We start from the raw sequence: 12590 nt of genomic DNA on the forward strand, positions 1-12590 counted from the left end.
TTATATACCAAGATCTCTTTAATAGGTTTGTTACCATCTTTGCTGTATACATCCCTATTACTCTTGTAAGATTGCTCATTGGAAGATACTGATCTTTATAAAATTAGATACTTTGTAAAAGCTGGGTTATCAAGTGGCATCGCCTTGACATACTTTAAGCCAAGAGGTTTATTTTTAATTCTGACTCTTTGAAAGGGCAAATTTGCCTGACTTTTCTTTGCAGTCTATTAATGGAATTAATGGAAGTTTGAGAGAAATGGTTTAATGCTTTCCCTGCTTTTTTTTTCTTCTTCTATAAATTATAAGAAGACTACTGGTTGCTTTTCTAGAATGTTGCTATTCTTCTACTGATTGCAAAGCAATTTGTAGATAAAAGGTACTACATATATGCTAAGGAATATATACTGGCTGGGAAAAAGTAGGTTTACAATAATTCGTATGGAAAATTACACAATAATAAATAATACAAGAATAAACCGTGTTTCTCGTACTCAAAACTGTAAAACTACTTTTGACCACCCATGTATGTATTAATTTTTAGAAATGTCATGACCTATTTAAATATCCGTTCCAAATTCTTGAAAGAAATTTGCTAATTTAGTATTTAGACTTTTATGTTTGTGTCTAAAACATTTATAGTATTTGCTATGATTTTCGATAGTTTTAAAAATGTTATAGCATTTTGTTTGATAGTATACATGACTTAAAACAGTTTCATTGATTTTTTTTTTTAATCCTAAGACTCTCTCTTACTGTTTTTATTGTAAAAACAGTTTCCCCAAACCTATTTCTCCCCAATCCTGTTGAACAGAGGAGAGGAGCATGTGTAAAAACTCACCCCTTTAAATGATATCTACTGTGTCAATGCCTAGAGGGGTGGGAGGTACTGGGCAGTATTGACTTGTTCTGCCGCAAACCTCTCAGCTCTTTCTTTACCACCCATGCATTATTGACCCTTACTGTACACTGTACAAGGAAGTACTTTTTCAACGTGATCGGGGGTAAATCTCCCCCAAAATGATTTAGAAATTTATTTAATAAAAGTTGATTTGCCTGAAATTTCTGTTGTGTGTTCACCAGGATGAAGAACAAGAACAGATCCCCGAGCTGCCAGATCCAGGCTTAGACATGGGCATTTTGCCCAGAGAGATCCGGAAGCTGGTAGAGCGGAGAAAACAAGTCAAACAGCTAATGAAGCAGCAGGATTTAAATCCGGACCTTGTTCTTCAGGTATAACTTTTCCACTGAGAGACATCTGAGTGACAGTATCAGCTTTCAGAAATTGCTTATCTGGGAGTGATTTAACATGATGCTGTGGGCAAATGCATGCGCCTTTTTTACATTTGTGCGGAGGAAACCATTCAAAAACACACTAGATCGCCTCAAACGGGAAGGAACTTCTATCTGCAAAGCTGTATCTGAGGAAGATCCTTCCGCCTTCAGGAGTTTTGGGGTCTCTGGGAGGATAGGTTGAATGTGTTGAGAGTTCTTTTTTATTTCTTAAGGGATATTGAGGGTTTCTCGTCACTGGTCATCTAGAAAAATTTAGTGTAATGCTTATGCATTTGCCAATATTATTGTCTTTTTTTCTTGTGTGGCCTGCAGTATGACATTCGACAGAAGGCTTTGAAGCTCACGGCGAACAGTATGTACGGGTGCCTGGGATTTTCCTACAGCAGATTTTACGCCAAGCCACTGGCTGCTTTGGTGACATACAAAGGAAGGGAGGTAAATAGTGTAATATCACATCTCTAAAAATGAGAGTATTTTAAAAAATCTTCTTTTGACTTTGAGAGTATTTTTACCTATGCAATAATGTGGGAGAACCAGCTTGTTACCTAATTATACAAGTACCCCCTTTTTAGGACGAATTTGAGAGAGATGGGCTTTTTAGATAAGGATACATTCATTAATTGTGTGTGTGTGTGTGTGTGTGTGTGTGTGTGTGTGTGTTTATTGAGTGTCTACCACGTGCCAGACATTGTTCTAGGCACTGGGGTAGAGTGTCGAGCAAGATATTATATAAAAGATCCCTGCCCCTGCATCCTGAGACTCACCTCCTACCAGGGCAGGGGGCGTACCAGTAAAGGGACATGTAGTGGGGCCTTTGACGGGGAGAGGATAGTTTGGGAAAACAGACTGTAAATAAGTGAATAAATAAATTAAAAAATGACTAAGAGACTGTGATAGAAGTAAATGCTGTGCAGATAATAAAACAAGGTGGCTGTGAAGATAGCTAGTTTAGATTGATCAGGGAAGGCTTCTTTAGGAGGTAACAAGAATGAGGCCTGAGTGACATAAGGGAGCTGGTTTTTTCCCGGTGTGTTAGCTCAGAGTGTGGGGGAACGGAAGAAATCAAGGAGGATGCCTTCGTTTTTGTCTTCTAGCTGGTTAGCTAATGGACCCGTTTCCTAAGATGGAGAAATCTAGGGGAGAGGCATTGAAAGTTCTGTCTTGGCTGTGTTACCTTTGAGACTTACAAAGATCTCTAGTTATATTAAGAAGCCAGTGGAATGTAGAATTCCACCATTCCAGGAATATGTCAAGATTCAAGTTATAGATTCAGAGTTATTGGCTTTATTTTATTTTTTGAATTTTTTGGGATGACATTGGTTTGCAAAACCATACAGGCTTCAAGTGTACCACTCAATAAAACACCTGTACACTGTATGGTGCGCCATAGCCTTATGCAGGGTCTTTTTCTGTCCCCATTTCTCCCCTCCTTGCCATCGCCACCTAGCCCTCACCCCCCTTTCCCTCTGGCTATCACCACACTGTTGTCTACGTCTCTGAGACACACACATACATATATATATATATATATATATATATATATATATATATATATATATATAACAAAAAACACATATATAAAACATATATATAAAACAACAAAAAACATTAATGTTTTTTGTTTTTTTTGCTTAATCCCTTCACTTTTCATCCGGTCTTCTAACCCCCATCCCCTCTGGCAGAGAGTTATTGGCTTTAGAAAGATGGGCCACAGAACAAAGAGATTTGAGGTACTTTCACTTTGTAGAGACTGTAAGCTCCATCTGGTTTAGCACTGAGAGAAGGGGTTTTTCTTTATTTGTAAAAGAATGGTTACATTAAATATTAATTCCTTGTAACTATAGTAAACCATTGATTCCAGTCAGTGGATTTAAGACTGTCAGTCTTCAGAAGGTAGTTGGTGGCTATGGGCAGAAGGCTTGTGTTGGGCGTCTGGATTCAGAATTCTCTAGAGTAGGGGTTGGCAAACTGTGGCCCTTTGCCCAAATCCAGCTTGCCATCTAATTTTGTAAAATTTTATTGGATCACAGCCATGCTCATTCGTTTATGTATTGTCTGTGGCTGCTTTTGTGTTACATCAGCAGAGCTGAGTAGGCAAGATAAAGACTTGCAAGGCCCACAAAGCCTAAAATATTTACTTTCTGGCTCATTTTTTATTTTTATTTTTTTGTTACCTCACCTAAGGATATTATTTTCCATTGATTTTTAGAGAGAGTGGAAGGAAGGAAGGGAGGAGAGAAAGAGAGAGAGACACAGAGAGAAACATTGATGTGAGAAAGCTGCATCAGTTGGTTGCCTCCTGCACTCACCCCTATCAAACATCCAACTACCGTGTTTCCCCGAAAATAAGACATCCTCCGAAAATAAGACCTAGCGCATGGAAAGATAAGACATCCCCTGAAAATAAGACCTAGCGCAACTTTGGGAGAAAAAATTAATATTATAAGACACTGTCTTATTTTCGGGGAAACAGGGTAGGTACCTGTCCTTGACTGTATCCTTGACTAGGAATTGAACCTGTGACCATTGCAGGCTGATATTCTATCATATCCACTGAGCCCTTTTCAGGAAAAAAAAAGCAAAAAAAAAAAAAAAGCTTGCCTACCCTGCTTCAGAGTCCAGACCAGCACTGTTCCATAGAACTTTGAGATGACGAAAATATTCTCCATCTGCACTATGCAGTGCAATAACTGCCAGCCACAGTGGCTAGTGAGCACTTATTTTTGGCTAGTGCCACCTGGCTGAAAAACTGGATTTTTAAAGTTTTATTTAATTATAATTATAATAAATTTAACTTGAAATAGCCACATGTGCCAGGGGCTGTTATGATGGGTAGCACAGATCTAGATGGAATGAAACAAACAGGATGTTCAGGGCTGCTCTCCTGTTGACAGCCCTATCTCGGAGACTTGGCTTAGGGCTCAGGAAGGAAGGGCAAAACATGTATTGGACACCAGCAACATGTGAGTTTTCCGTTGCATTATTTCATTAAAACCCACAAGAATCCACTGAATACAAATAATAATGTTTCCATTTTGCAGATGAGAAAGATCAACTCAAAGAGGTGCAGCCTAATAAGTAACTATTTTGAATCGGAATCTATATCTTCCTAACTATACGGCTTTTACATCATTAGGGTTGTCTGCCCCATCTCAGGGTGTCTTTCATAACTGTGCTTCTGCTTTATATTCTACCTCTTATTCCTGGAAGGTCATCTTTTTTTTTGTATTCATCTCAAGATACAGGTCTTTTTTACACGAGAAGATGTGTGTTTTAGGGTCTAGTTGAAGTGAAGGAAGGATGTTTCCGTTTTTTAGGGTAAGTTTTAAAATTATTTAAATTTTATTTCTGTGTAAGTATCCAGTGGCTTCTGATAGAATACAACCTTATTTTTGTATTAGGAAATGCACTCACTATGCCCCAACTGGGTGATAATACGTGGGTTGAGTATTGAGATTGGATCAAGGTTACTCTTAAGTTTCTCACAAGAGGCAATAGTTGACAATTTACTCCCTTGGAGAGTGCCTCGTGCTGATGGGAAATCCCTGTTGTTACGTTTTCTGCATTGGATCAGAAATCCACAAGCTTAAAAGGGCACTGTTGATAATGATAAGCCCCAAATTTGTCCAGTGATCTACCCCGCTCCCTTAATCCACTGTACTTTAAGGGCAAAGTTTAAACTCAGTTTTTATTTTTCTGTTGTATAAAATATAACAATAACAAATCTTAATAAACTATTAAAAAAACAACAACCCTGCTTTCCCCACTAAAAAACACACACACAAAGAATTTCAGACACATCTTGAAATAAGTATATGCGATTTAATTTCTTGGTTTCTACTTTCCCCTTTTTCCTTTGCTCCTTCCCACAAATAATAAAAACTGTTAATGAGGAATAATAGTGATATAGTTGCTCTCTGGACATTTTATTCTAGAAGAAGATTCAAAGCAATTTACAGAGATTATTTCCTAAAATAAAAAGGATTGTTACAATGTTGGTGATAATTATTAGCACTGGCAGAATGAAATATTATAGGTGATAATCTGTCTTTGGGTTTACTAGCATTTTCTGTGTATGCTATTAGGCCTTTGTGAGTTCAAGCATCTCTCGACTGTTAGAGAAGTAGGGAGAGTGATGTGTAAAATGAGAGTCAGCTTGCTAAGATTTTGGAATACCTTGTAACTTTTTCAAACTGGTCTTTTTTATTATAACACGGAGGGACAAAATTAATATAGTAACTTGAAGGGCCTATAAATTGTTTCCTTTTGAAGTCTTGGTAGGATAAATTAGATTAAGGTTCAAGTAGAAATTAATGAGAGTGACTCCTGGTAGCATGTCCTCTGAAAAGATTATAAAATTTTTGCATTTGAATATGAATTAACACACAGTTTGCGGAGGCCTTGAAATGTCACTCCCTTTTTATTTTTAATCTATTTTGTGTGTGCTCAGTTTTGTCAGAATCATGCAGCTTTGGCTCTGGTGACCTAATAATTTCTGTAATCAAATGTATTATGGCTGCTAGAGTATTAGGAGTAATTACTGATTGTACTCTTAAAAACAGGTTTATAATAAAAATGCTAACAGTTGTGTCAAATGGACATCAATATTGTCTTTTCCCAAGTGTGATATTTCACAATTGAACTCTACTATAATTTTTAATTGCTTGGTGGTGGTAAAGGATTTAGTTAATGGTTAAGGAATTGTATGAGGGACCTCACAGCATGCAAGTTATTTAACAAAGAAAGAAAGAAATGGAGGTTTCCATAGAAGTAATGTAGAAACTTAGTTTACAGACACTCAAAAGTTAATCTATGTAAATACCATCTGTATTTATGTGTATTCTCAATGTATATATAGAGAGACAAAAATATTGGACAAGTTGATAGCACTAAGTAGAGATATGTATATATATATATTTTTTTCTTTATTGATCATAACCAATGGACACAGACAACAGGGGGGACAATGGAGGGATAAGGACACATATGTAACAATCAATGAAGTGGACATATATTTTAAACGTAGAAAACAGCAGACTCAGTTGTCAAGTGACTGGTGTGGTAATTGAAGTGATTGTTCACTAGATGGCGATAGACACCCTGAGATCATTAATCAATTAAGGCTTTATTCTGTGAACAATATAGTGGAGACCATTTAGTGTCACAAATCTGTCCAAATTTTCGACTTTTATTAATTTTGAAACTATTAATAAAGGTTGTCACTGGACCAGAGGATTGTGATTGTTTAATCTATTTAGTGTTTTAAAAAATGGTTTTTGAATCCTAAGCTTTATTGGTAAGAACAATTATTTAATGTATCATAGCAAGCTAATTTTTCTGTCATATAGCTAAATTTACACTTCTGGCCATGGGGCTACAATACATGACTACTTTGGTCACAGTATCGATGTAAAGAGAATGAAAAAGATTTATTTTTTAAATCCTCACCCAAGGATATATTTTTATTGATTTGAAAGAGAGAGGAAGAGGGGGAGAGAGAGAAAGAGAAACATTGATTTGAGTGAAAAGCGTTGATCGATTGCCTCCTGTAAGTGCCCCAACTGGGGATTGAACCCACAGCCTTTTTTAGTGGTACTCTACGATCTTCCAACCAACTAAGCCACCAGACCAGCCAGAGCAAAATGATTTTGATATATAATTTTGCCTCTGTGAATTTGTTGGGGTTTTCTGAGGAGTTTTAAACTTACTCTATACTTACAAGCACACTTATTGCACAGTCCTTAGTGTAATGGTAATATTTGTCTTTATGGAATAACGAGCACTTATTGATGTTGGTATTGTTTTATTTCTGCACTCTGTTATTTCTGTGCCCTTGAGAAAAATGACTTTTAGTCTGAAAATTTTTTATTGCATCTTAAAATAAACGTAGGCTCTAATGTTTGGGTGTAGAGCTCATGGGTTTTCATTTTCTCACCCAGTAGGCCAAAATGAGACTTTTGCTAGCCTGCCTGCCAACCAGTTGTAGACTGCCTAGCTTTCCGTTGTGTTCAGAGCTGGAATCTGTACATTTAGAAAATGTATCCAGATCACCACATGCACACATTGTAGTCTGGGCAAGCCTTCCTGGGAGTCTCTTGGTGACGTGCTAGCACCTGTCAGGAGCCTTTGGGAATGATCCTGGGGAGAAGTTGGGGGGTGGGGAGTTAACCTTTGTTGGTGTCAGTGGCAAAGGAGACAGTGAAGATGGAGAATCTTACACATAAGTGTTAAGGATGTCTTTCATCTTTATCTGGAAATAACCCAAATTTTTCACTTTTGCAATCTTTTTTCTTTAAAAACCATTTCCTCATCACCCTCGCCGATTTCTTTTTTTTTTTTTAATAAATTTTTATTGTTCATGTTATTACAAATGTTCCTCATTTTCCCCCCTCCATTGCTCTCCTCCACCAGGTTCCCACCCCACCCTCTGCCCTTTCCCCACCCCCCATTGTCCTCATCCATAGGTGCACAGTTTATGTTCAGTCTCTTCCCGCACCCCCATTCTCCTTTTCTGATGATATTATTCATCAGATTTTTTAAATTCCCTTGGTTTTTAGATTCACTTATTGATAGTTACATATTTTTTGTTCATAATTTTTATCTTTATTTTCTTCCTTCTTGTCTTCCTCTCTCGGGGTTGGTTTTGCCCTCTTGCTCATCACTTTTCACTTTTATAATAAACGTGTGCCTACACAAGCGGTGCATTAAAAGTTTTTACCATTTCTGTGTTGTGCTCTATATTATTTTGCAGTTTGCCAAAAACAAAGAGTCGGGGGAGAACCACATTTTAGGTATATCCGTGTTGCTACATTTTTAGATTTCATTTATTCATGTTACCTATTCTGTAATGTATCGGTGAATACATTCAGCACAGCATATTTTTATTCTGCCATTGTCCACATTTTTAGATTTCCAAGTTTTCACTTGTTTTAGTGCCTTTGCTATTACTAACAGTGTTGCAGTAGACATTGCCACACATGCAAGAGTTTCTGCAGTGTGTTACTAGGCTTAGGGTTAGCACATCAACAAAAAGCATATGATGTTGATTCGAGCAATCATTTAATTTATCATAGGAAGCTAAATCTTTCAAATTGCTAAATTCATATCCCTGACCATGGGGCTACAATACTTGACTCCCTCAGTAACCATATTAGGGGTTAATTTAAAAATAAATCGGAGGAGAGGATATCCAAGGTGGTGGAGTATGTGAAAGTTATATTCACCTCTTCCCATGGCCACATCACAATTCCAACTAAACTATAGAAAAATAGGTCAGCAATGATTTCGATGCATAATTTTATTGCTTTGAATTTACTTTTCTATGGAGGGGTTTTAAACTTATTCTCCGCTTGTAAGCATATTTATTGCACACCAGTGCTTCACATTCTTGTTAGCACTTTGTTATTATCAGAGTTCTTAATTTTTGCCATTCTCTTGCGTGTGAAATGGTGTCTCATTGTGATTTTAATTCACATTTCTCTATCACTTAAGTTGAGCACCTTTTCATGTGTTTTAACTCTTCAGTTTTTTTATGTGAATTTCTTGTACGCATATAGGCTCTGTTTCATTGGGTTGTATGTCTCAGTATTTTTACTCAAGGGCTAATCCTTTCTTTGTCATTTGTGTTGTAACTATCTTTTAGTCTGTGGCTTATCCTTTAATTTTATTTGAGGTCTTTTACTGTGTAGAAGTTTTTAATTTTAATGCCAAATATTTGATTTTTTTCGTTCCTATGCACTATATGGCGTTTTTTTCTTAAGAGATCTTTCCCTCCTCCAATAACATAGACATTCTCTCTTATTTTCTTCTAAAAGTTGCAGAGTTTGGCCTTTCTCATTCTTTAATCCTACTGGAAATTATTTTTAGAGAGGGTATAAATTAGGAATAAAATTGTATTTGTCTGTTTGCTTCCATGTGGAATTGTTGAATCTTTTCTTCTATTCCAGGGGTTGATAAAATTATAACCCACGTGCTTACTCCTATCCAACGTCTGTTTTGTTTTATTTTATTTTAATCATCACATGAGGATATGGATTTTTTCCCTTAATTTTAGAGAGAGAGGAAGAGAAACATTGATCAGTTGCCTCCCATACGTGTCCCGACGAGATTGAACCCACAACCTGGGTGTGTATGTGCCCTGACTGGGAATCGAACCTGCAACCTTTTGGTGTACGGGACAGTGCTCCAATCAAGCCACCTGGCCAGGGCTCATCTGCCTCTTTTCTTTTTTAATAAAATTTTATTGGGGCACAGCCACACCCATTTGCATTTGTGCTGTGTTACAATGGCAGAGTTGATTAGTGCCACAGACACTGAATGTCCTACAAAGCCTAAAATATGTACTTTCTGGTTCCTCACAGAAAAAGTTTGTGGACCTCTGGTCTAAAAGAGAGTCATGTATAATAGAAAAGTCACTTTTGTTTCTAACGGCTTTAGTCAAAGTTGGTGAAAAATAGAGGAAATTACACTAAGGGAAGGAAAACATCTTTTGGACATTTAAAAAATACATAGATTTTTGCCGGGTCCAGTTTGGCTCAGTGGATAGAGCGTTGGCCTGCGGAGTGAAAGGTCCCGGGTTTGATTCCAGGCAAGGGCATGTACCTTGGTTGCGGGCACATCCCCAGTGGGGGGTGTGCAAGAGGCAGCTGGTCGATGATTCTCTCTCATCGATGTTTCTAACTCTCTATCCCTCTCTCTTCCTCTCTGTGAAAAATCAATAAAAAATATTTAAAAAAAACACACATAGATTTTGATGTTTTACTTGTTCTTAGATTATCATATGAGAACTTCTCACAAGCCAAGTAGAGCCAAAAGAAGGTCTGAATTCTCTAAAGTTGTATGCAGCATTTTCTTTTGTAATTTATTTATCCCACATCTCATGTGTCTGTGCATATGTTACTTAGGGAGGGTGGGGGAGAGGGCGTATAGCATTTAAGAGATTCTTAAAGGGGACCACGATGCAAAAATGGTAAAGAACTGGTGCTTCTTATATTCCTTCTTTTGTAGTTTGAGGGAAAACTTTAGCCTTAATGTATGTTTTTGTCACGTAAAACATGGCAGTGTGAAGAATGTTCTGGCCAGCCCAGACCCATGGAAACTGTGTGGGCGGTGGGAGGGAAGAGTTCTAATTCTGTCTCCAGAATTTTAATAGCCACTATTAAAACTACTTCTAACTCCAGCTGACCTACTAACATTTTTTTAGTATGAGAAGAGAATTTCTTTTAAGAAGGAATTGTAGGTTTAATATATTTTTTGCAGAATATACTTGTTAAAAAAGAAGCAATCTCCTTTTTCAGTGATCACAGATTACTTGTCACTTTGGAAGTTGTTTATATTATAAAATTCTAATCCAGAGAAACCCTTTATCCCCTCTTTATTATTGTATTTCAGGGATATTTGAGTTCTAAGTTCTTTGCAGTTTTTCAAAACTGCTAACAAGTACTATTCAGCTTTTTAAACTCACATCCAGAATTTGTGGTAATTCGGATGAAATGAGCTGAAATTCTTCATAGCACAAAATTTTTTCTGACTTTTTCTTTTTTTCTTAATGAGTTATGGTTGACATATAACATTTTATTACTTTCAGGTGTATTCATACTGATTTGATATTTGTATGCACTATGAGATAATAATCACAATACTAGTTACCATTCATCACCATATTTCATAGCACAAATAAATAGTTATTTTTGAGCTTAGATTATTTTCATATATCTTTAAATTCTGTAGAAACTCTTCTTTCCAGTCAAGTAAGTGATAGCTTAACTGCAGATCATGTATAATGATGACTTTTACTATTAGCATCTACATTTTCTTGTCCATTTGTCTATATCCTTTCTGAAAATTGATGAAAGTAATGTTGGTAAATATAAAGATAAGAAGAGGATTCACTAATTTGGAAATACTCCATGGAGGTCAGTCCAAATTATGATAATGTAGACATTCAATAATTCCAGAAAAATGTGATGACAAAAATTTCAAGGATGTAGAATAATTTATGCTTTAGTAATACAATGTTGCATCTAGAGAGATAGATAAAAGCGTTATACTTAGGCTTTCTTTGAATTACTCTACATACTTGAAAACATTGGTATATTTATTTCAAAATAGTCGGAAGTTTAGACACTTAAAATAAATTCAGAATGACCTTATCCTTCTTTCTTATTAGTTGGAGACTAGCACCTCGAAGAAGCCTGGACATCTGCCTGTGTGTGCTCTTTGGACATTGAAAGCTATAGATTTCGGAGGACACGGGGCGGTTACTGTTAGATGCAGGCTGGGTCAAGTTCTGCTGGTGAAGAGCTGGGATTTGTGAGCATATGAGCGCCCTTCAACAAGGAGATATTTATGTACTTTCTTGTTAATTCATTATATTTACAGAAGTTTTGGAATGGTTGCCTTATCTTTGTCTTACCTGAACTTTGGGGGCTTCAAGGAAAAGTCCGTTTGCCCTAATAATACAAATTTTTGTCAAGAAGTAGCACCCTACATGCCTCCTTCACACACCTTGTGCCACTTCACACACAGTGGCAGGAAGAGGTGGTCCCGGGGCTGTGGGCTGGCCTCCCCCATCTTCCAGAATCTTCTTATTGCCAACCTTGAAACTGCCAGGGTTTATTTTGTTAAGGAAAGTGGAATTTTCTTATTCTCGATCTAAATGCGAGCCCTTCTAAAAGCCACACATTGGCTGTTTTATTACTCGATTTTGGAACGAGTCCACATGCACTAACATGAACACTGCACATTTTCTTTATTAGCAAAAACAAAAGACAAGCCTACAGCTTCACATTGCTTCTGTATTCTTCAGTCTCCACTTCCAATCCGTTGCGCGTTTTGGTGTTCCACTTCCAGCCTAGGCCTGTGCCACGCAGGTGGGTGCTTGTTTGCTGGAACTCCAGGGTCACGCTGGACTAGTAGTCTCCACAGGTACAGATGGGTGAGGGTGGAGGAGATGCCTTTTAAAAAGAGGGGTCTTGATATTTAAGCCTACTTTGAGTTTATGAGAAATGGCCTGGACACTCAGAACAAGGAAAGGATAGTTTGTCCAGTCCTACTGGGAAGACAGGTAGCATTTTTGCCTCAATCTTTTGCCCATTTAATTAACTGCAACCTCCGGGAATGTGGCTGAGGATGAGGAGATAAATCCTATCAGACCGACCTGGTGTCAGCGCCGTGTGTCTCTGCCGAGACCGATTAAGTTTAATGGCTCTCACTCCAATAACATAAACCGGGTCCTGGAAATCTCTTCCTTTCTTCCCAGCCCTCACCAGCACGAGGGACTTGCTGTTAACCCAAAC

At 37.3% G+C, this 12590-nt stretch overlaps 1 protein-coding gene across 2 annotated transcripts in view; it reads left to right on the forward strand.

Annotated features, from left to right (window-relative positions):
* The window catches only part of POLA1 (DNA polymerase alpha 1, catalytic subunit), a 310112-nt gene that overhangs the window by 51454 nt on the left and 246068 nt on the right, over nucleotides 1–12590 (forward strand). For both annotated transcript variants that reach the window (XM_036439656.2, XM_036439660.2), the window contains exons 25-26: nucleotides 1081–1230; nucleotides 1606–1728. In XM_036439656.2, the coding sequence (XP_036295549.1) occupies nucleotides 1081–1230; nucleotides 1606–1728 (273 nt within the window). The remainder of the gene's footprint in view (nucleotides 1–1080; nucleotides 1231–1605; nucleotides 1729–12590) is intronic.

This window comes from Pipistrellus kuhlii, unplaced genomic scaffold (assembly GCF_014108245.1).
Source record: "Pipistrellus kuhlii isolate mPipKuh1 unplaced genomic scaffold, mPipKuh1.p scaffold_m20_p_16, whole genome shotgun sequence".
Lineage (NCBI taxonomy): Eukaryota > Metazoa > Chordata > Mammalia > Chiroptera > Vespertilionidae > Pipistrellus > Pipistrellus kuhlii.